This window comes from Magallana gigas, chromosome 4, assembly GCF_963853765.1.
Source record: "Magallana gigas chromosome 4, xbMagGiga1.1, whole genome shotgun sequence".
In the NCBI taxonomy this organism is placed as follows: Eukaryota; Metazoa; Mollusca; class Bivalvia; order Ostreida; family Ostreidae; genus Magallana; species Magallana gigas.
The window spans coordinates 27,864,385-27,888,072 of NC_088856.1; the positions used below are offsets into that span (position 1 = coordinate 27,864,385).

Here is a 23,688-nt window from a genome sequence, read left to right on the forward strand (position 1 = left end):
ACTTACATTAATCCAACAGCGGCAAATAGACGTCTTTTTGTTTTAATACCTGCAATGTCTTCCATTTCTTCTTTTGTAAGAGAAAAATCAAACACCTGAAACAGTTAATCGTTGTATATATCATGATTTCATAAGTCACATATTTCCAAATGACAAACACTGGAAGAGATAAAGAAAGGAAATTCAATTTGTACACAAATCATGTCATAAAAAAACAATAATCACAAATTCTTTAAAACAATGTATATTTACAGGGGCTACATGTATGTGGAAAATTACTAGTCCATACTAGCATAATCAAACTCAAACTTAACTAATGAGTAACTACAACTTTGCAGCTATAAAATATAAGGTTTTGTAAAAAGAACAATGTGATCGACAAATGTTTATCGAAGTTTGCATATGAAACTTTCTAGATGTTCCGTCTGAAAGAATCATCTATTCGGATCGTAATAACATGATGTGCATATGAACAAATGAATTTGCTATGTAACCCCCCCCCCCAAAAAAAAAAAACAAAAAAAAAAAACAGCGCATTGAAATAAACTAAAACAATAATAATTGTAATGGTACTCAACCGTGATTTAATATGATTATATGAAAACTGAACAAGACAGGATAGCGGCATGTTGTTCCAACAAAAAAACTTATTAATTATTAACATCTGTACAGGCCAATTTCCCTCATATAATCGATCGCAGTCTCATAGACCTAACTTAACTGTTGATATATATATATATATATATATATATATATATATATATATATATATATATATATATATATATATATATATATATATATATATATATAAATATATATATATATATATATATATATATGTAGCCAGTGGTCGAAATAAGCCAAGCTTGGGTCGTTGTTATATATTTATTAATACATAATAAACCTGAAATTTCGTAATTAAACGAATAACACAGAATAGACACAAATGACAAGACAATTAGACACAGACAAACATACACATTAGAAAACGAAATGAAACAGTTATATTACAATTTAGAATGACTTTAATTTATTACATTAAGTCTTACCGGGACAAACAATCCTTATGCTTAAGCATATTGCTATACAGCTATAGTTCTGACCCGTTCAAGGGCTTGGCGGAGAGTGCCAGTCCGGTATAAGATTTTGGCGGGGAAGGGTGCATGCAGAGTTAGTCATGTGACCCTATTGTCCAGTCTTGTCATTGTCCACGTTACAGATATTAAACTCTCATACGATCATTCACTCTAAACACGTATACCAATCAAAGACGCTAGTGCTGTCATTTAATATACAAATTATACATATATATATATGATGTCACAGACCAGCTCCATATATACACTCTTCAATCTTTGGAGGTAAAGAAATAATACCTAAAAGTAACCACAGTCTCATCAAAATTAGGGGGAAAAGATGTTTCGTTTATCTTTTCCCAGTCATCCACGTGGCAAAGATAACTTTTCACAATGCTTACAACAATTCGCAATAGAAAATCACTTTCTGTGTATACAAAATGCTATTATATTATATTTATATTTACGTATCTAGGAAAGCGTATACTATTGATAATAACCCAAATAACCTTACGTATTTTGATCCGGGCAACTAAATGTATATGAGACATGTGGATACCGCTAATACATGTATCATGGTATGTCGATAATTATTTATATCTGGAGCTTTTATTCCTTTTAAAATTATCTACTCCTCATCTCATATTTAGGACAGCCATTTTAAGTCTCCTTTGCATATACGAGATGCTCAATATTCACTTGCGAAAAAAACAGCTAGTTGGTTTAGCAGGAAACAAAAACAAATTACTATTTTACTCTAGAAGAACATCCTTTTCAAAATTTTAAGACGATATTAATATACCTGAATGTTACTGCGAATTCTGTGAGGGGTCACACTCTTTGGAATCACAATTATGCCTCTTTGAAGAAGATTACGAAGCAGTATCTAAAAAGAACACATATTATGTATGAATAAAAGTAGAAAGACTTAAGTCGGATTACATTTGCTTGTTTGGTACACATCTTAGAAATATTAGTCTTACTAAAATGTGTCTTTTTCTCCAAATTGAAAATTTCTACTAAAAAAACGCTATTTCAGTGTTAATTTTGAAGTAAAATTTTTATTGTTAATTTTGAAAGTATAATACCGGTAATAACTTTAACGTAATTTAAATATATGTTTTTTACTAACATGTGCAGGAGATTTGCTGTATCTCTTGGCAATTTTGGTAATCACTGGATCCTCTAGGACAACAGGTGCATCTATTTCTCTCCTTTAGATTTATCAAAAATATACTGTTATTAGGATATTTTTTTAATAAAACATCAACAGAAAAACCATTTAACATATTATTGTACTGTTAGATATGTATTTTTGAGCAGATATGATAATAGTTTTTTTAATTACTAGTATGTTTAATACTCTTTGTAATAAAATTCATAGTCTTTATCACATAAATTATGCCTGAAAATAGGAAAAAAATACTTATATACTAGTAATACATACAATTGTTCAAATCTTCCTGGCGAGCCAAATGGTGCATAAGCTGTAACTGCCAAACCAAGCTTTTTACAAGCATCAAAGAGCTCATTCTGTGGAAGATAGATGTGACATTCCACCTGCAAGAAAAATGTCCTTGAATTTTAATTATATTTTAGAGAGGTCAAATTTGTGAATTGTGTTGATGAAGTAACTTTACATTCTAATGAATGTAGAACACCTGTTAAAATGACTGATCTTAAGTTAATATATTCACACAAAAACTATAAGTCACGAAATAATGATCTTTAGAGCAAAGATGGTAAATTTTTTTTAGATATTTTAACAAAGTGACTACAATTGTTATAATCTGTGTACGTTTAACATGTACACTGTTTTTTTAAAGAAAGTGTAATATAAGGGCAATTTCGAATGTGTTACAATATTTTCATGTCATGTCAAATTTCCTCGATATAGATATTTTCTTTGTTCATCAAAGTTAACAGTGTATCTATTATTACCTGATTACTGACTGGTTTGTGTTTGGAGATCTTACAAATCCTTTCAACCTGTGAAATACTACAGTTGGACAGACCGAGAGATTTCGTTAACCCTAAGTCGACCAGTTCTTCCATAGCCTACAATATGAAAATAATTTTTTTTTAAAAAGATGGTAATCCCTAGTTTAGTTAAATATATTTTATTGATCAGCAAACATGTTTCAATCATTTTCAAATATCACAACCAAAAAATTTGTCCGGAAAATCGAGTAAATAATTTTTTGCAAGTTTTTTAAAAGATCATTCAAAACGAACATGCGCCTTTTTCATTAGAGGAGTGTATTTCTTAATATAATGGAAGGGGGCAATTTTGATGAAGGATTTCCAAGATATTCGTAGATGTTTTGGTTACAGTCTTAAATCTAGGAGATAAAATACTGCAAAAAAACACAAACTTTCCACGTTCCTATCAGATCTGTCTTCTCTGCTGCCTTCCATCCACCTGCCTCTGTAACAGGAAATACTTTCTCATCATCGCCTTCATACTGGAAAAAAAGAAATCCAGAGAAATGCATTTCATAAACAGATTGATCATTTGGAATTTCATAACCTTGTGGTTAAAGGTGATGATATACTGAGGATGGATTTTAGCCGTCAACTTTACTTGTTTCTTTTCAAGTTATTTTGAAAATTGTATGATTAAAAATTTGATTCAGTTCATTCTAATTTTTTTTTCAGTAAGTATAACAGTTTGTTTATTTTCAAGATCGCGTCAATTTCTGATTTAAAATTGACTATTTTCTTCTTTTTAGCTGTGGATGATGCACTGCAAAAGTCTAGTTTGGCTTAGCAGTTTCAGAAAACTGAATAAATGTTTTAAAGTCGGCCACAACATCCGACAACAATAAACATTTTAAGATCAGCTGTGTGGCTGAGGTGATAAAGTTAATCGAGATAAATTATTTCAATCCTATGACCATTAAACTTTTCAACATATCTTGTCTTTTCAAAAATATACTATAATTTTTGCTAAGCATTGTATATCAATTTTTACGCATCTACATTAAACAACGTATAAGAAAGATAAATGCCTAAAACACTGAATTCGTCCTAAAACTTGTTATTTGGACTAAAGGTCACATATATCTATGGACAGACCCTTATGATATATTTCTTTTAATTGCTGTTAAAGCTTGGATATCTACGTCTCTCGCTTGCTTCACTGTTAAAGCGCAAACATTATTTTTATCATTTGCTAAGTCCATGCAATGTCATTACATTTGCTTTATAAATACATTTATCGAGCTTGTGTGTTTTAATTTTGGTTTTAATTGTGATTCGATAATTTATTATCAAAGAAAGAATTCTCACAGATTTTTCCGAAAAGCTTTACATTTTGACGCCAGGGCGTCCTCATCGAGCCTCTTTGGTATTATAAGTGGACGCAAAAACGAACGAAAAAATACTGTTGAGCTAAATTGTAGGTGTATCACAACGTAGAAATAAGAAATGCAGATTGAAAATAAAAGGTATTTGAGCTGCAAATGAAATCGCATGGAATACTTTTTTTTTTACAAACTTATTGATAAATGCCGATTTTTTTATTAAACACACTAAACATTATCACAAATATGTCTTATCTGTTTTGTCTTGTGGATATTGCTAATAACCATACGTACATATATAGTAAATATATGACAATCATCTTAGTGAAATTTATTTACAGCGAACTGCACAGGAAAGTGGATTAGGTAGAGGTCCACATAGTCCAGCTGTAGCTTCTTCAGACTCATCTCAATGGACCTCTTGACCAGCGCTGGTTCCATATGAATCATTGCTAACTTATTAAAAAGAATGCAAACTGTTTTAGACATCAATCCGGATCATCAATATGTCATATACAAGTACTTATTGCCCCCCCCCTCCCCCACATTACAAAAAGAGTTATATCTTTAAATAGACTTGGTTTTTCACTTTTAAATTTTTCATTAAACACAGTTTGTCATTTTGAATCAACGCAGAGTCCCTCGTAAATAACCTTGGTAACGATAAACAAATCTTCTCTCTTCACTTTTCCACTCTTGATATATTCCTGTAGGACCTCTCCGATGGCGTCTTCATTCAAGTAGCTGTAGGCGGTGTCTATGTGTCGGTATCCAGCGTCCAGGGCCGCACGGACCGCAACTTTCAACTCGTCCTTCGGGCTCTGTCAAAAGTAGTCTCATATAGAAAAGTACTTATATTCGTCGTCGATATAGTGATATTTACATATTGATAAACATCGTCAATGATGAAAGTTTTCCAGAGATGGTTCCTTACATTAACTTTTCTGAAATAGTATTCCATAAAAACGGACCCCGATTTAAGCAAAATTCTTCAGACCAGAGTAATTGAAAAAAATTAAAAGTGTTTTTAAAAATTACTTCTAACATTAAAAAAAATTATTGGCTCAGAACCGTCAATTTTTAATTAATTTACCAACTACGTTTCAATCAACGTGCATAAAAATTCAATATTTCTATTATTCTAGTATTATAATAATGAAATAAACATCAGTCCTTCTGAATGTTCTTATTTTATTTCAATTTCTTGTTAAAATATGACTAATACCCAATATCACATGAACGTGTACTAGAACAATGGCTTTAATTATATTCTCGATAAACTTTTTGTTAAAATCAGCACAAAATTTATAGATGCTTTTTTAAACAAACAAAAATACTAAGACTACTTAAATTGTTGATTTGTTACAAAACAATTATATTCACATTTCTTCATCTACTGTAAACAGGGTTATTTTCGCCCCGTTTATTTTCGCCCTTCATGCATCACTTGCATAAGTCTTGAATTTGCTTAGACAAATTTGTGTTTAAAGAGAGGCATTATGTCATTGAAATTCGTCCAGTCTTAAATTCGCCTGCTGACAACAAAGGGCGAAAGGAGCGAAAATAAAATGGAGGCGAATATTTCCCTGTACACAGTTTCTATTCACAGCAAAGTCTTGATTATAAATTGCCTATTTAGAATTGTGTAATTTTTTTAAATGATTTTATTAATTTAGTTTTATTATCGCTTTAAATGCATTTTGAAGCTCAGTGGGAACTGGAAAAAAAATTATATAAATGCTTTTACAGTTTACAATGCAATCATGCGTGAAGAAAATTCATAGGGATAATGACCGCTGTATAGACAATGCTGAAGGATCTTAAAATCAGTAAACCGGTATTTACCAGTTGTAAACATGCGTAGCCTGTCTTGATCAGCATATATATTTGCGTGAAATATCACTAAAAGAATAGTATATAGCATGTTTATTTATCAAAGATAAATAAGCTACTCATTGGAGACCCCGCATATAATGTAATATTTAAAAAATAAAAAGGCATTCATTTAAATAGTATTATGAGTCGATTAAATACGGTATGTGTGAAAAAGTCAAAAAAAAAAAAAGCTTTGCAATGGATTTGGTCACGTCCGATCGTATCCGATCATTTCATAATATTCAAAGAATAATTCTTTAATACTTATATTTATATAATTTTCAGATATGGTTCAATTAAATATTAAATTATTGACATTCTTACGTTATTTTCAATTCGTATCAACACATGCATGCAACCCCGCTTACGTCATTCGCGTCAATGATGAACTGTATTGGACTATACGTATATGTTACAAATTTGATTTGTAGAGATACAACAGGCATTGACACTGAAGAATTTAACTTAATATTAGCAGACCCCCACCCCCACCCCCCCACCCCCAAAAAAAATACAACTCAATGAAATTTCATTTCATTGACATCGCGTGAATATACTTACCTGCCATGTTCCTAGCCCTACGGATGGCATATGTAACCCATTGGATAGCTTTACAGAGCTTAAAGAACCATCCATTGTTCAACCGATTGTGTAGGATTTTTTTGGTGTGTAGGTAGATCCAAAATGTTTTGATTTGGAATTCTCTGGGTTTTTATCTAGACTATGTTTATGAATCGCATGTTTTTGGTTCCGGTAATGTACATTTCATCCCGGAATGCAACGAAACCCCACAGTCATGTAACTAATGATGTGTGTTCCGGTTGCCCTATAGAAAGTTGTAGAAAGTTGTCAACATATTACCTAATGGTCGAAAATAATATCTTGGAAAGTTTGGTTCGTTTATAAGAGACATTTTTAAATCTTTGTCAATAGACATGATATTTCAATTTTGAATCTGAAGCAAACACTACATGTAACAATAATGTCAAAGGAATGATTATTATTCTGATAATGAGTTATTTGATTATCACTGCAAAATGCATAACTGCCGGATTTATTTTTTGATTTATCAATGGTCTCTAAAAAGGCGTCAAATGTCGATTACAGCAGAGTTTAAAGGACAGTTTGCGCATTATCTGCAGGCCATAGCGCTGGCTGCAAATATGACTTTGGAGTTTCCTTCAGCGCAAAAGTAACCAAAGTAGAGCTACATGTATGGCAATAAAAAACACAGAATTCGTGGAAACGCGGTATTTTATTTATTTTGGTTTCAAAAGAAGGACTCGTACTTAACAAGATTAACTTTGAATAAAGTCCATGTGCAATGTAATTGCAAGATGAAGTTACAGCAAGTGAACGTAAACACGGCCTTCTGACGCAAGAGGATTCCTTTTCATGATATCAACACAGCGATCATTAACCTTATAAAAGATGCGCAAAAAAATTAAAAATTAATGCTGCGTTGAAATCATTCAACTTTTTTTCCTATAAAAGGTTTAGTATACGTATACAATTGCAACTTTGACGCTTTTTAGTTCACCTAAGCTTTTCTTATCAAGATTTGACTGTCTGTCGTTGTCGTTGTAAACTTTTCACATTTTCATTTTCTTCTCATCTTCTTCTCGCCATCTTCTTTGTGCGCAAGCATCGTCAGGTAGTTCAGATTCAATTTTGTTCAAATCATGGTTCCAGGGGGGGCAGGGGGGGGGGGGTCAAGTTTTACAAAGGAATATATAGAGATAATCTTTAAAAATCTTCCTCTCAAAAACTATTAGGTATGAAATGCTCAAACTTTTGTAGTAGCATCCTCAGGTAGTGTAAATTCAAGTTTGTTAAAACATGGTCCCTAGGGGTAGTGTTGGACCACAGTGGGAAAATCAAATTTTACATAGGAATATATAGAGAAAATCTTTACATATTTTTCCTCAAAAACCATTAGACCAGTAAAACTCAAATTCTGTGGAAGCATCCTCAGGTAGTGTAGATTCAAGTTTGTTCAAATCATGATCCTGGGGTATGTTGGGGCCAAAATTGGGTGGGGGTGTTAAATTTATACATGGGAAGATGTAGAGAAGAATATTTAAACATCTTCTGGAAAAGCATTCAGCCAAATAAACCTGAAACTTTTGTAAAAGCAGAGATTGTGCAGATTGATCACGATTCGCTGGAGAAAAGTGGAACCACAAAAAGTGGTTGGGTGGATTTAAATAGAAAAAGAGAAATATCTAAAACAACAAAAGGGGCTTGGTAATTTGTGGATAAAAACTGGCATTTTTTCTTACTTTTTGTGTAAGATCTACTGTATTTAATTGTCAAGACATGTTGAACTTGATGCTATTAAGGTTATCTGATCACAGTTATGGCTATTGTTGCATATAGCTGAGCTATGTGGCCCTTGGCCCTCTTGGTTTGTTTGTTTTTTGTTTGTTTGTTTGTTTGTGGTTTTTTTTTTTGGTTTTTTTTATAATTTATCCTTCCTTTGTTTTGTAATATTCACACTTTCATCAGTAGAATCCACAAACTATGGGCGGTGTCTTGAAATCATTCGACTTTTTTTTATAATTAAAATGTTCAATTAGGGAAGCGTATGTTAAGTGCAATTTTGGCACTTCCTTGTTTTCCAAGGACCTCGCACTTTCTTCAGCAGAGTTCACACACCATATATTGAAGTTATTTTGTTTTCCATATTAATGATATAAGAATATTAACACTTTCTATATTTCATTTATTACAAACTTTTCCTCGAAGCAAACATTTTTTCTTTGATTTACCTGTAATAAAATGGATTAACGTGGAGCTGCCCCCTCCCCCTTTTGGGGAGCAACTTAAAAGATGATCTTCAAAGGAGAAGGAAATTAACTGTGAGATTGAAGTTATATGTACACGATGTAACCCATTCCCACCCTCTCCCCCCCCCCCTCCCCCATCCCCCCACCCCATTAGAGTTTTTATGATTTTAAATTTTTTTTTTAAATTGTTTTTGGATGAGTAAAAACGATGCTACGTACCTGAAGTTCACACGTCGTAAAAAAAAATGGCACATTATTTGTCAACTTTAGACTCTTTTCTGTATAATTCCCATTTTAATCTACTCATCTTCTCATCTATCTGTGAATTTTACATTTCATCTGTAATATTTTTAAGCTTTAATCTGTAAAACAAATTGTAAAATTTTAATTTTATACATTACACCTTCCATCAGTGGAAAACGTTTACCATTTATAGCAAACCTTTTTTTTTTTACATTTTCGGAGAGTATGTATTTTTAATTGCATGTATTCCTATAATATTAGCACTCTAAATGAGGGGCAATGTTTGCTATCATTAGACATGTCCAATATATACTTAACGTTACAAAGTAGCAAAAACGATTATATGAAAATCCACGCATTGTTTTTGCTCTAAATTGTCAAGGTATAGTACTATTATTCCAACTATCATTTTCTAAAACTAAACTTTTATATTTCTTTTCACAATGACCTGACGTCCAAAAATGTTAAGCTAAAAATACCAAATCTATTTTCTTTGAAAAAAATGGATCGAGCCTTCATATATACCGCGTATTCTTTCGCCAATTCTGAATTGGCGAAACATATCGGTTTCTTTTTACTGCAAAGCTTAATTTTGATTTAGTTTTCAATACAAAGTTACAGGTGTTCATTAACAAGTTGGAGTCGTTTTTAGTACATACTATGACTTCTTTAATCAAAATTAATATGCATCAGTGGTACATGTGTATTAACTTGCCTTTATATTCATTGTGTAAACAAGTTTGAATTTTACATTTATAATTCTTCAGTAATTGAACTCAATATCTTTATTAAAAAAGACAAACGGTTTGAAGCAGAGTTCTTACAAGACTTTTACAGTCTGGTGAATATGAAAACACTGTGGGTCGTTACCCAGCGAAGATTTGTTTTAAGCAACGAGTTATCTCTCTTGTCCTAGCTTTTGGTGGGGTGTATACGCTTTTTTTTTAAAGGAATGTTTTTGTTTGTTATGGTCAGGCACGTAGCATTCGGGGGGGGGGGGACATATTTTTAGAAATTTACATATAAAAAATTGAATTACCCCCCCCCCTTTTTAAGAGTAAGTAAAAAATTGGAATGAAAATATGAAATTGAAATTATATAATATGTATGCTACGCCTGCCCTCCCCCTCCACCACGGATTAGGATTTTGAAGATTTTGGAAAGATGCATTTATTTATTTATTTTTTTCTATTTTTTTTTTCTTTTTCTTTTTTTTTCTTGTCAAGATTTTTTGATGAGCCTGCTTCCTCCCCCCCCCCCCTCCCCCCTTTCAAAAACGATGCTACGTGCCTGATGGTGTATTTTATTTTTTGGGAGGAGGAGGTCCGTTCATGCATCATAATCGTATGGGTTTTACAACAACCACCGTATCTCGAAAAATGTTGGTGCATTTCCAAGAAAAATTACTCTGTATGTTTTATGAAATCATTTCATCATACTGTGGTACCAGTTATCTCTCTTTTAACCGATGGATTTTTTTTTTTTTACAAAAACGATAAACAATCTATACATAATACAAATTATGTTTACATATCTCTAATTGTTTGTGTCCTCCATGCAATTTTAGTAAAACAAACAGCCAGTCTCTCTCTCTCTCTCTCTCTCTCTCTCTCTCTCTCTCTCTCTCTCTCTCTCATTATATACCTATTCTTCAATTGTTCATAATAATTCTTTTGATGCTCCGCCGCGCTCTATATAGCCACTCTGAGCAGATTGAACAATGTTTACTTGTTTGCCCCCATTATCGTGCTTAGTCGAGCGGCTTTCGCGTAGATTAACGGGTGTTTCTAAGGGAACCGATTACACCTGGATTTTACCGTGTAATTGTATTTAGCTGTAAGGGGTGGTGCGGCTTTTGTCGGAACATTTTATCAGCCGCCGAAAAGAATGTTACAACTAATCATTTCACAACAAAGAATTCCAATAAGATTTTGCGGCTGCTTTTATGTAAAGAAAATTTATGTTTATATTTGGATTCCACGAAAATTATCACTGATATATGTAACCAATAAATATATGTATATATGCTTCCTCGTTCCATTAAAGCGGATAATGAAATTATACTATAAATTAAGCGTCTTTACTGTATCATTGAATGTGCATTATATAGTTATACATGGAGAATTCTCAAAAGAAATTGACATGTACATAGCAAATATCGCAATAATCATGTTTTGTTTGTTTAATTCTTCATTATCAGATAATAATCTGATAATTTTGTCCATATCTTTATATCTTTGATCCTTTTTACGCTGCACAATGATAATAACTAATTCACGCAAAGAAGTTTTCATTACTGCCAACATTTTTTAAATGATCAAATAGCTCAATTCTAAATTATATAGGGTCATCGCAGGATACTCCCAAATTGTCTGACACTTGTCACGTCACCTGCCATACCCCTTTCGGTGGCCTCATTCTGACGCGATGTTTATTGTGTGTGTATGTGTTTTGCGTATCGTGTGTAAAATCACCCGATGTCATGTCATGCAGAGCCATTTAATTTAATTTAGTATAAATTTTGACAAATTTCAACATAAAAAAGAAGATACCATTGGTCAATACGTTCATCGCATTTCATAATTCTCATCTGTACATTTCACAAAAATTACCTAATATACGATCTAGCATATTCCCAGTGTTTTTATCGTACGTGAAAATAGGTCAAACAGAGGATATAGCGGTCACAGTCGAATAATAAACAAAGCATGTTGTGACGTCTCATTCTATAATTAGAGGTCTCCATATATGGAAGACGAATAATTATATCCCCTGTTTTCATTGGTCGACGGTCTATCGATTGTGATGTCACAGAGTCTGACGTCACGAATCTAATAAACCAATGTACACAGAAGGTTGGTCGCCATACTGGAAGAGAAGAACGAACAAAGAGAAAGGCGTAGAAAAAGTTCTGGTAGAAATAAAGGGCCGCAGCGCTCCGAGTCAGCTTAAGACCAAAAAAATTGAAAAGGTTTCATCAAACGATAACTGAAGATCAACTTCATTTATCCTATTTCCCAACAGATCTGAAGAAATCGGAAGAAATATTTCGCCATCAAAGAAACTCGATCGTTCTATGAACAATGAAAAACGAAGTTAAAAGTGCTGTAGACTTCCTCGCAAACATCTTGCGGACTTCTAAACATGTAAGTGAACAACAGGTGCATATTTTTAAAGAGAATTTACAGAATTTATTGAGTTCAAAATTCGAGAATCACTGGTTTCCCTCCAAGCCAAACAAAGGCAGCGGCTATCGATGCATTCGTATCAACCACAAGATGGACCCCTTACTTCTTCAGGCCGGCCACTCTTGTGGCCTAAACGAGACCGTCATATTTTCCATCATTCCTAAAGAACTCACAATTTGGGTGGATCCATTCGACGTGTCCTACCGCATAGGAGAAAATGGCAGCATTGGGGTGCTTTTCGAGTCTGATAACACATCTTTCAATGACAACTCATCCTCCTCCATGTCATCAACTTCATCATCCTCATCATTGTCCAGCGGAAGCGAATCCCCCTCACCCATGTCCATGATGTCTTTCTCAGCCAATTCATGCAAAGGACAGTTCATGAGCGAATTTCCACGGGATATGGGTCTCAAGCAATTCGCCGCCTATGTGTACAGCTGATTGAAGAGCCGTTGTGTTTGTTTTCCATCGTTTAAACTTGCTGCCAGTCATCTGTACATATTTTTCTCACGGATAACGACCTATTTTATTGTTATAATGGACTATGAATATGGGAACAACTCTATTTTTAAAAAAAAGATATTTTTTTTTTCTTTTACATGTTAAGTGTTTGAAAAGATGTGTTGTAGAAATTGATGTAGTGCTAGGCAGATAATTCCATTTTTGTGTGTGTGATATTAATGCGAAGGGCAATATTTTTATGAAGGATGCGTTTTTAAATTTGTAAAATGTGCATGAATGGAGATATACGATGTCTACATCGCCTGATTGTTTGCTATAGATCGGGTAAAATCCTGCAGCCATGAAATGGGACCCTTAGGGTTGTTTATTTTAATGTGCATTTCCACTTTTATCCATAAAGTGGATTTAGCATTTTTTTAAGTCTTTCATGACCGATATGTGTCCCATTTTTGATCTCTATAGTGAATGTATTTTGTATATTAACTTGTATGAATGAACAGAATATTACAAATACATGTATGTTACCATGGGGCATTTTATAGAAATATATTTGCTCCTTTTATCAGGTGCATAATTTCTAAGAAATAATAGGTAAAAAAAACTCGATAAAAAAATGTCAAAATGTCAGAATAAATTAATTTATATGTTGCAAAATATACTTGATCTTATGTCATGTTTTCCTGGTTAAAGAAAAGAAAAAGGAGTGATTTGGTCTGTCAGTTGTACACAGACAAGCTGGAGGGAAATGTTGATAGCATTTTACCGTGATACGCTAAAAAGAATTTATACTCATTAGTTTAAAAAAAAAAAAAAAGGATATATAATACACAAGTGTTTTTGAGTGGCTTGTGACAATCACAAGTTTTGAGTGCCAATTTTATGACATAACAAAATGTGTCGGTTGGAAGGGAAATGATTAAAAAAAATCTGAGGGAAGTGATCAGTCCAAAACAAAAAAATGTTAAAAAAACAATGTTATTGATAATCTGATACTAAAATTTCAGTGATCTGTGAAAGTGAAAATTGAGAATTATTAAGAATTGTTACCTTAATATAGTAAGAGTTAACAAAGTGAAGTGTGAAATATGAATATGGATATGATATCTGAACTGATATGTTGCCTTATGGAGACTGAGGATTACCACCAAGACGCCATATGCCAATCACTAGAAGAAAAAAAATACACAAAACATCGGAAAGCTATTAATTTTTTTCTGCCCTCAAGTAAAGGAAGAGAGAAAAAAAAATGAGGTCAAACTGGTAATTAACAGAAGCTAATGAGCCACTGGGCATTATTAGCTGTTAAGAGTATTGAACAATATAGAACCTAAGAATACTTAAGCAGAATTAAATGGTCTTAAAGTTGTGCAATATTGAACAATAAAGGCCTGGCAGTGCTCATTTAAAGACCATTCTTGCGAATTATGAACTCTATTGATTGAGACTCTAAAGATATATATTTGAGTCATTGATGGACTAGATTATGGGCCTGGCCCGTGAATGTACTAAGCTGTGTACGCAATGGGTTTATTCTGGTCTTCTAAAAAGCTTTGGTTTTAAGTTTCATGTCTGAAGACATGTTTTCACAATTGAGTTTCTTGTTAGATAAGGTTGATTGATAGGTTGGGGGGAGGGGGAAGGGGGTAAAAAAAAAAAAGAAGAAAAGAGAAATCGACAGCAGACCCAACATATTTGACAAGTAAAATTTTAAGAGGTCAATCTTAAGATAAACTTGTGTGATTTTTAATTTTTATCAAATATGGTATAGTGAATTCGTTTATAATTGATATAAATGTATGTAACTCATATGTTAGAGGGGAAGCAATGGGAGGGGGGGGGGGTGTTGTTCATTTACCCGGTACTTCTTAATTTAGTTGAGTAAAAATATGCCCATAGTAAGTGTAAGGTATTACCAAATTGTTGTGTGTTAGTTTGTACTTTTGACAAAATCTTTATTCCTGAGATCTTCCATATGTTGAGATAAAACCAGTCCTTTTTATAGGACAGTAACTAAATTACAGGTACATTAGAAACGGCCCATAGTGATTACATAAACATGTACTGCCAATAGCCTAGCAGCATTCCTGTTATGTTTCAGACCTATGGTATACACTACTGTGTAGGTAAATACATAACTACACATTCATGATGATACGATTAAAACCTATCATTTGTAAGCATGGTGTTCATGACAACTTTTATCTTGCTGAAAACAAAATCATCACCACCACCCTTGGCTGTTTTTTGTTTGTTGTTTTTTTTTTTTTTTTCAATGGATAGGGATGAAGCTCATAATTTTTAAAACATCATAGTTATTATTACTGGAGTTATCCAAGTACTGAGGTAAGGTCTACATTTGGGTGGATACTTATGTACTAATTGTATTGGTAAATCATGCTTGTGGACAAAACTCAGCCTGTCAACACTCAAATACTCTTTGCTTTTGAAAAAAAATCCCTGTTTTGATCATTATATATGGCTGATGGTAATTTCGCTCATGTGCGAATCTAGAGGGGGATCAAGGGGGTTAAGCCCCCCCCCCCCCACCCCACCCTGCGGAATTCAAATTTCTTTTAATTTACATTATAATATTTTCAAAAATATGTCACAGACGGGGCAGTGAAGTGGACCGAAAACCCTTTGCCAGCGAAGATGACCCTCCTTGGCAAACTCTTATAATAACTGTCGGACCTCCATGGTTTCTGGATAGGGCATGTTGCTGACCTCTCATTGCTATGAGTGAGGGTTCTGCAGGATACATGTTATGAGTAAACCTTGAGACAACCCCTTCCATTCCTTTTTTCACATACAAATATTTTCAATTTTCATGCAGTCTACATGCCAAATTAGGTGTCAGTTAATGCTTAATAAAATAAAAAAAATGTTAAGTTTGTTTCAATGGGAACAGTAATAATCCAAAATTTTATCTGACAAATTATTACATTTAAAAATCATAGTCTTAGATAGGGAATTCTGTTGTCTTCAATGTTTGACCAATAGTTTCTTGGGCCATTATCAGATTTATAATTTGACCCAGAATGTGCAGTGTTGTGTACATGGTTGTATGGAAATCTTAGCATATCTGTTGTACAGTATTTTTATTTCACTCTCTCCAGTTGCAGAGAGGCTCAATTGGGAGAAAGACTCGCATGTGCAGTGCCAGTCTTATTTAAGAGTAAATAAGAGGGGGAGGGGGGGGGGGGTGTTGCATGAATATAGTGTGTGTAGAGGGGGACGACATGGGTATACGATAAAAAGGGGCCAGGAATATAAGCCTGTCTGTCTCTCTCTCTCTCTCTCTCTCTCTCTCTCTCTCTCTCTCTCTCTCTCTCTCTCTCTCTCAGAAATGCACGCAAACTGATATAAATTACAAGACGAAAAAAGAAAAAAAATATGTTTATAGCTAGTATTAATTATGAACTATGGAATAGTATCTATCTAAGTCTAATGCAAATTAAGTGACGTCATTTAATTTGTGTGCCTCGTTTTGCACGTAAAAAGAAGAAAAAATACAGCTTGATTTTTGACAGCGGATTTCGGTACACGGAAATAGGTTGTTGTGTCACGATATAATAAATTATTCATGAGAAGTTTTACTATAGCGTCTCCGTGTGAATACGTACCTGTTCTGAGGTGATTTATCGGCTTAAGTATATAATGAAATATTTCCTTCTCAATTTTTTCATAATTTTTCTTCTGATGTAGGGGGTTGATGTAATTCATGCTTGTCCAGACACCCCCCCCCCTCCTCCTTGGCCGGATTATTTTAACTTGATATTTAATTTAATATCACAGGCGCCTGATTTTATATACAAGCATTTTTCTCATAATAAAATACATATGATATTACAAGAAAAATATATAACGTCATGTGCCAGTGCGTGTTTTACAAAGAAAAAAACGCACCCCCCCTCCCCCCGTCCCCGGGTACAAACTCATAACTCGGACCCTAACACACACACCCCTCCCCACCAACCCACCAGTGGCCATCGAGCAAAGTTTTTTGAACCCGCGTATGATCACAATTAAATGTACATGCACATTCATTTGCCAGCCGCCAACGTACGCAGGGTCCCGACGTTTATATATTCCCATATAGTACATGCAGTTACGTCGAAAACTAGTCTATATATACACTGTAGCTACCTATCACATCTCTGCGATCATCGTTTTGAATATAAACTGAATATAAAATACTATTATACGTTCTACTTTCATATATTTATTTTCCTTAATTTAATTTATTTATTTATTTATTTATGTGTAGTTAAAATACATTTCTGGAACGATCAGTTAGAGTAAGTTTTTATCAAACACGGTATATAGAGCTTCCGATAAGTCTAGGTATAAAGTACGTAAAACTTAGGGGGAGGGGGGGATAGAGGTAAATTTAATCAAGAGGTTGGGTGGGGATGTATTATCGAGCAAAACCATTGTTCGATCTGTGTAAATGATGTAATTTTAAAAATAAACCAAACTTTCTTACCCCCCCCCCCCCCCCCCCCATCTTCCATTAGCCTCCATGTACATGCAAATCAACATAAGGGGAATCTACACCCCCCGCCCCCTTTCTGAAAGCAGAGTTATTTAATTTACAATTAAGCTAATGGCATTGAATCCCCGAGCGCTAAAACCACCGGACCACATTAAATTACATGTAGATTTATATTATGGAGAGCAAGGTCCTTTGCTACCCCTGGCTCCCGCTTTTAATAGATCAACTCTACTTTATTTCATTTTTTATTACAATAAAAAGGAGTCTCCTGAGGAGAATTCCATGATTTTCGCACCTGATGAACATGTACTTGAAGCATAGTTTTTTTTAAAAACAATTAAATATATATCATCTCATATCTGATATAAAATATTTAAAATCTAAAAAAAAAAAAAAAAATCTCGAAAAGGTTAATGTATTATCTTCCAACAAATGTTTATTAACTTAAAATAAAATGTTGTGTTCTAACTAAAATTACGCCATTTATTATATATCACAATTTTAAAAGATAAATGATGGCGATGTACCTTTTTTCACCCCCTCCCCTCCCCCTTTTCCTGAACCGATAATGAGGACCCAGGGAAAGTGGTAGTTAGTATTTGAAAAAGGACTGTTTTTGTAGTCAAACCCTCTTAAAACTATTTGTATTTAATCAAACCATTCAATATAATGAATGTGATATACATGATCTATGGAGCCAGATTTCGCGGAAAAGGGGTCGAAAAGGGTAGCTTAACACAGTTTTTCTTCGGAAAAAAGTCTGTGTTTGTAGACAAATCCTTTGGAATTATATACATGTATTTAAACCATTCAATGTAATGTGCTATATGATCTAACATGCTTTTGTGGTAATATATATCATGTATATATATGGCCTGAGCCAGAATTCGCGGAAAAGGGGTCGAAAAGGGTAGCTTAACAGTTTTTCTTGGAAAAAAGGTCTGATTTTGTTGTGAAACCCTTCTTAAATTATATATTTACAATAATTTAAACCATTCAATGTAAAGTTTAGTGCTATATGATTTAACATGTTTTTTTAATTGTGGTATATTGAGCCGGAATTCGCGGGAAATGGGTTGAAAAGGGTAGCTAAACAGTTTTTCTTAGGGGAAAAAAGCACGACGTGTAAGGATTTACCTGCTATTTCTATGCCTTTTGAAATTATACACATCTTAAACATTCAATTTAATGGGCAATGTGACCTTACATTTTTTTTTTCGTGGCATGGAGCCAGAATTCCCGGAAAAAAAGAATATGGCCTATAAATGCAAAATTCTGCAGCTATTGTCTATAGTATAGAACTCTTCTTTATAGGAGGCGACTTAGGTATACATAATCAATGCACAATGGCGGATGGTGAAAATGTGTATTACCGAGGTGAAGGAATTTGTAACCTTGTTTTAGCCACAGAAAAGGTAATTATTTTATTTTTTAATGAATGACTAATACGCTTCAGGTCTAAAAAGTATTTTACTAGTTTATATTTAGTTAAAGGGAATGAATTATGCCTTAAATAACATCATACCACTTTGAATAATTTGCGTTCGAGCCGCGTGACATTTATTGTTATGCAGCGATACAGTGATGTTTTCCACATGTGAGAGTGCAGAACGTTGCCAGAGATGTTATCGATGAATCGGATCAATTTCCATATGTACAATATATTGAGTTATAGAAGAGCTACTTGAAACAGATAAATGGGAGAATGCTCTCAAGAAAATAACATTGTATCTTTATGTTGATTTTTCAAACTAAACTGCTTAGTACTAGTTTAAACTGCGATTGTCTTCTACTTTTCAATTATCTAACAAAGCAGCATGTATTAATTGTGTATAACCCAAATTTTTCTGTCTTTGATTATAAAGGAGACAGTCTGACAGTTGATAACAGAGAGAATTCAAATTGAACAGTCTTTTACTTGGTTTTCTAAGTAATAGACTAAAGTTTAAATTAGATATGTAATTATTTTGGTGTTTATTAAATCTTTTTCATAAGATTATTCAACAACGTATTTGATTAGCATTGCGTCACTTGTTTGTCTCTTTAATTCACGATTTGCCCATTAACTATAAATTACACACAATACACTCTTTTTTCCCTCAGGAGAAACAAGTGTATCGTCTTATGAAAGCTGGCAAGTACTCCGGCAAACAGGGCTGTAACAAAGGTCATCGTGCTCAGGTATAGACATTTATATACTTTACAATTTATTGATTCTTGTTTTTTTTTTAGAATATTTGATTATCATGATTATCCTAGCAACATGTTGTAGACCCCTTCAAGGTAACTGCAGTACTGCTCTCTTTCAAATTGAAATACTTTGATTAAGTTCTAGTAGGTAGATAATTAAATGATGTATTTGAAACAATTTACATTATATCATATTTCTTCAAATAATGTCAATTTGCCCTCAACAAAAGAGCAGTACCCCAGTTACAGTGCAGCCTCAGGTGGCTATTCTTTTTAAATATGCACACTTCACTCATTTATTTGTTCATTTAAACCATGCATGATTAAGATTTGCAATATTAATGCTGTTCGTATTATCCTTTTATAAAAATCAATTGATAATGCAACATACCATCTAAGTACACCTATATATTAATCATTAGAATAGAATTGGAAATCAATAATTGTTTTTAAAAAAAAAAATGTAAAAGTAAAGAATATCAGAGTTTATATTGACTTTATTTTGTATTCAGGAGAGATCAAAATGGATTCACCAATCTCTGGAGGATAATGTTGAGTACATCAAGAACATTATGGTCCCCCTTCTGACAGATGCCTTTGTTGTGATTCCAGTAAGTTAAAGTCAGACCAGTCTGTCTGTTTGTCAATCACTTTGTTCAATTTGTTAATAAGAGAGAGAGAGAGAGAGAGAGAGAGAGAGAGAGAGAGAGAATGAGAATGATAATGAGAACAATCTATTTAATAACGAAAATCAACCAATGTTACCAGAATCAATTGCTATTAAATGAATTGTATATACATTGCATACAAGGTACCTCACAATACTATGATTTCAGAGGTCAGAATCATTTTATATTTGTGAAATGTCATTAATACTGGTCATTACTTGGTATGCATGTTCTAGGCATTTTCAGGAAACTCTCTCCTCTCCTCTCCTCGCCTTGCCTTGCAGAAATACATTTGTGCACCATACAGAAATAATACAAGTTACACATTCAGGAAAAATGCATCACTTTTTTTTTGTTAGAAACTGTTAAGATAGAAAAGGTAGATTTGAAATGGATTTTCTTGCCAGACTCGGTATTGATACTCAATTTCACCAAGTTTTATCAGTTTTATGAGTGTAGATATTGATTCTCAACACCAACATCTGAAATAAACAGGATCTGGGCAGTTTCTCTGACACTGCATGGCTGTAGCACTCAACCTAGCCATCAGAGGGCAGTCAATTTTTTTTGGAGGGGGGGGGTTGAAAATGAAACTAAGAATGTACGTGGTAAATAAGTATAGCATTTTTATTGCTTTAAGCTTTAAAACTCTTGGGAATGCTTTATCTCATGGTTAGGAACATTTTTTTCTCTACCATCTCTGTATGATTTGTGTTTTATGTCTGGGGGTTCAATCAAAGTTCAGTTACAGTTCTGAATTAGTCATAATTTGTAAAATCAACAGGAAAAATGTTCTTCCAGCATGATATTTGTCTGACAGGATAATAAATATTGCAATTTAATTGCATTGTTCTTTATTGCCACTATGAATCTTTGATCAGCGGGGAATAATTACATCCCCTGGCTTCAAGCACTGTTAAATCTAGGCTAATTTTCCTGTTTTCCGATTTTGTTAATGGAGAAAAGGGATCAATAGGTATATACATTTTTCTTTTAGGTAAAATAAAAATGTTCCTTTGAGAATATTTCAGTTATTTCCTGAATCAGATGCATTATGCATATGAATGAGAGAGAGAGAGAGAGAGAGAGAGAGAGAGAGAGAATATGTTATCCAACACTCTGAGTTGTATTTTTACTTAACCTCTTACTGTGCTCTTGTTATAAAGATGAAGACAAGAGACATTTCAAAAACAGTTGGCTTTCTCCTGATATCTGTCAATATACCGGTATGCTGTTCTGTGAGAAAGAGAAAAAAAAGGCATCCGAAAAACATGGCTGCCAAAATTAGAGCGATCTAAAGGCTAGACAAGACTGTAGGAAATAGGAATGACGATGTTACTATTTCAGGTCATTATCAGTTTTGGGAATCCATAAAGGGAGAAAAAAATTGCTTCTAGCTTGGAATTATTTGTGCAGTACATTATTAACATATCTGTATGAAGGGCGACATTAATAATGTCCTGGATTTGGATCACCATTTACTGTGTAATCACTTTCATAACTGTTAACAAGCAAAATTAATCTCCCTACAGTAAAACAAGTACAAAATTCATCGCAATTATTGTTTGTTGTTGATCAGAAACAATTATTCGTAGCTGTCTATCTCGTGTTTCATTTATTCCCTCATGGAATTGTTAGCAGTGGTTTATCTGACACCCTAGCTTAGACAGGATTGTCATCGTTTCCTCAGTCACTCAACTTAAACTGGATTTTCCAGAACGTTTTTTTCTACAACAGTTCGCTTCTAAGAATGCTGAACTGTTATCTGATCCGAGTAATTCATATATATAAAAGACATTTGAGACTTGAGATTCTTTTAATAAATTTTATTGTTCTTCGAACTTTAGTCTGCACAAGCCAATATAAAAGACATTTGAGACTTCTTTTAATAGATATTTTTTTCTAAGAATTTCAGTCTGCGCAAGTCAAAATAAGACATTTGAGACTGCTTTAAATAAATATTATTTTCTTAGAATTTCAGTCTGTGCAAGCCAAATTGAATAATAATCTTTACAAATTCAATATTTAAATGCCTGATTTAAAAAGACTATTTGTTTGAAGTGCCAATATATGTTTTATAGATGATGATTTTTTTGTCATTTTGCCTTACTAGATATACTTTTTGCGCTTTGCAAAAAGGAAATAATTAAAGCAATATGAGCTGCAATTTTCATGTTGAAAATTTTTTATGTTGAAAATTTTTTATGCGAAAATGTTATTTTCTACTAAAATGACGAAAAATATCATGGTTTATAAATCTCTGTTTGCCAAATTTTTGTGGGAAAAGCCGTTGAGAAGCCTTAATTGGAGAAAAATTGAATTATTGTCATCCTGTACAGAAATTTATTAGCTATATATTTTCCTCAGAAGAGAAATCTTTCTTCTGATAAACATTAATGTTTTTTTTTCAAGTCTTATTTATCATAAAAACTTAAGTTATATGCAGACTTATCATACTAGCAGGTTTTTACAGCAAAAGAGAATTTTAAGTTTTACAGCTCATATTGCTTTAAATGATATATTTCATCTTTTCCCCCATGTTCCATGCAATTATTGAGTAATGTAATGACTAATGGTACTTATGGGTTGTTGATATGTATCGTTATTAAATAATAATTGAGTTGAAATTGCAAACAATTTTTTCCATTTGTCTTTGGCATTTATTTGTGAATAAATTTATACAGTGCACTGTAAGATGAATTGCCAGAGTTGGACCACAGGGGGTCGTCACGAAGTTTTTCAACTTTTTATATCCACCACCTCTATACAATTAAATACACTATTGTATAGAGGTGGTAGATATAAAAAGTTGAAAAACTTAGTGATGAGTCCCTTTGGTTGGACCTACATATTTTTTGGGCTGGAGTCTAGGCCATGAAATAGTTTAAAGTTTTAAATGTACTGTCATAAACTGCAGAATCTCAAGTATCAAAACTTTGAATACCATGGATATTTCAAATTCAGATGGAAGTCCTAAACATGCGCTGGTTCAATATGTACTTTGAAGTCTTTTCATGGGTTAAATGACTGTTTCATATCAATCTAATACATGTACCAGCACTCATGAAAGTTTATGCACATATTGATGGTAAAACCCATCACATGTCAACATTCGGTAAACAAGTGTCAACTTAGTTATTGTTGTTTACAATGATTTAAAAGAGCCAAGTGGGAATTGTTTTCAAAAATCCCTCAAATTTGTTGTACTTTGAAATCTTGAAATTAATATATGCATTAAGATGTATTTCACATTGCATATGAAGGAAAAGTAATGAGATAAGAAAACTTACAGATTTTACCGAATTAAGCAATATCATGATAATTGCATCTCAGGAAAGCGGACCAGGATGAAATCAAGTGTCCTTGGATAGAACTCATTATTCTTAAGTGC

General features: G+C 33.1%; 3 protein-coding genes across 4 annotated transcripts in view; 2 read left to right on the top strand and 1 right to left on the bottom strand.

Moving 5' to 3' along the window:
• The window catches only part of LOC105340065 (aldose reductase-related protein 2), a 56,109-nt gene that overhangs the window by 1,062 nt on the left and 31,359 nt on the right, over positions 1–23,688 (bottom strand). Inside the window, exons 1-9 of one of the 2 annotated variants that reach the window (XM_011445902.4) lie at positions 6,821–7,311; positions 5,038–5,205; positions 4,724–4,840; positions 3,455–3,544; positions 3,021–3,137; positions 2,527–2,639; positions 2,212–2,293; positions 1,882–1,965; positions 7–95 (exon numbers count right to left, since the gene is read on the bottom strand). In XM_011445902.4, the coding sequence (XP_011444204.3) occupies positions 7–95; positions 1,882–1,965; positions 2,212–2,293; positions 2,527–2,639; positions 3,021–3,137; positions 3,455–3,544; positions 4,724–4,840; positions 5,038–5,205; positions 6,821–6,895 (935 nt within the window). In that variant the 5' untranslated portion in view covers positions 6,896–7,311. Of the gene's footprint in view, positions 1–6; positions 96–1,881; positions 1,966–2,211; positions 2,294–2,526; positions 2,640–3,020; positions 3,138–3,454; positions 3,545–4,723; positions 4,841–5,037; positions 5,206–6,820; positions 7,312–23,688 lie in introns of those variants that run through there. The other variant, XM_066081875.1, reaches the window with a different exon arrangement.
• Positions 12,375–12,923, top strand: Btg1 (B-cell translocation gene 1, anti-proliferative). Its single transcript, NM_001308892.1, is given in 1 exon segment — positions 12,375–12,923. A coding segment is annotated over 1 exon segment (549 nt).
• The window catches only part of LOC105340067 (inositol-pentakisphosphate 2-kinase), a 41,890-nt gene continuing 36,904 nt past the window's right edge, over positions 18,703–23,688 (top strand). The window contains exons 1-3 of the mRNA XM_011445904.4: positions 18,703–18,854; positions 19,543–19,620; positions 20,142–20,240. Coding sequence (XP_011444206.4) covers positions 18,705–18,854; positions 19,543–19,620; positions 20,142–20,240 — 327 coding nt within the window. The 5' untranslated portion in view covers positions 18,703–18,704. The remainder of the gene's footprint in view (positions 18,855–19,542; positions 19,621–20,141; positions 20,241–23,688) is intronic.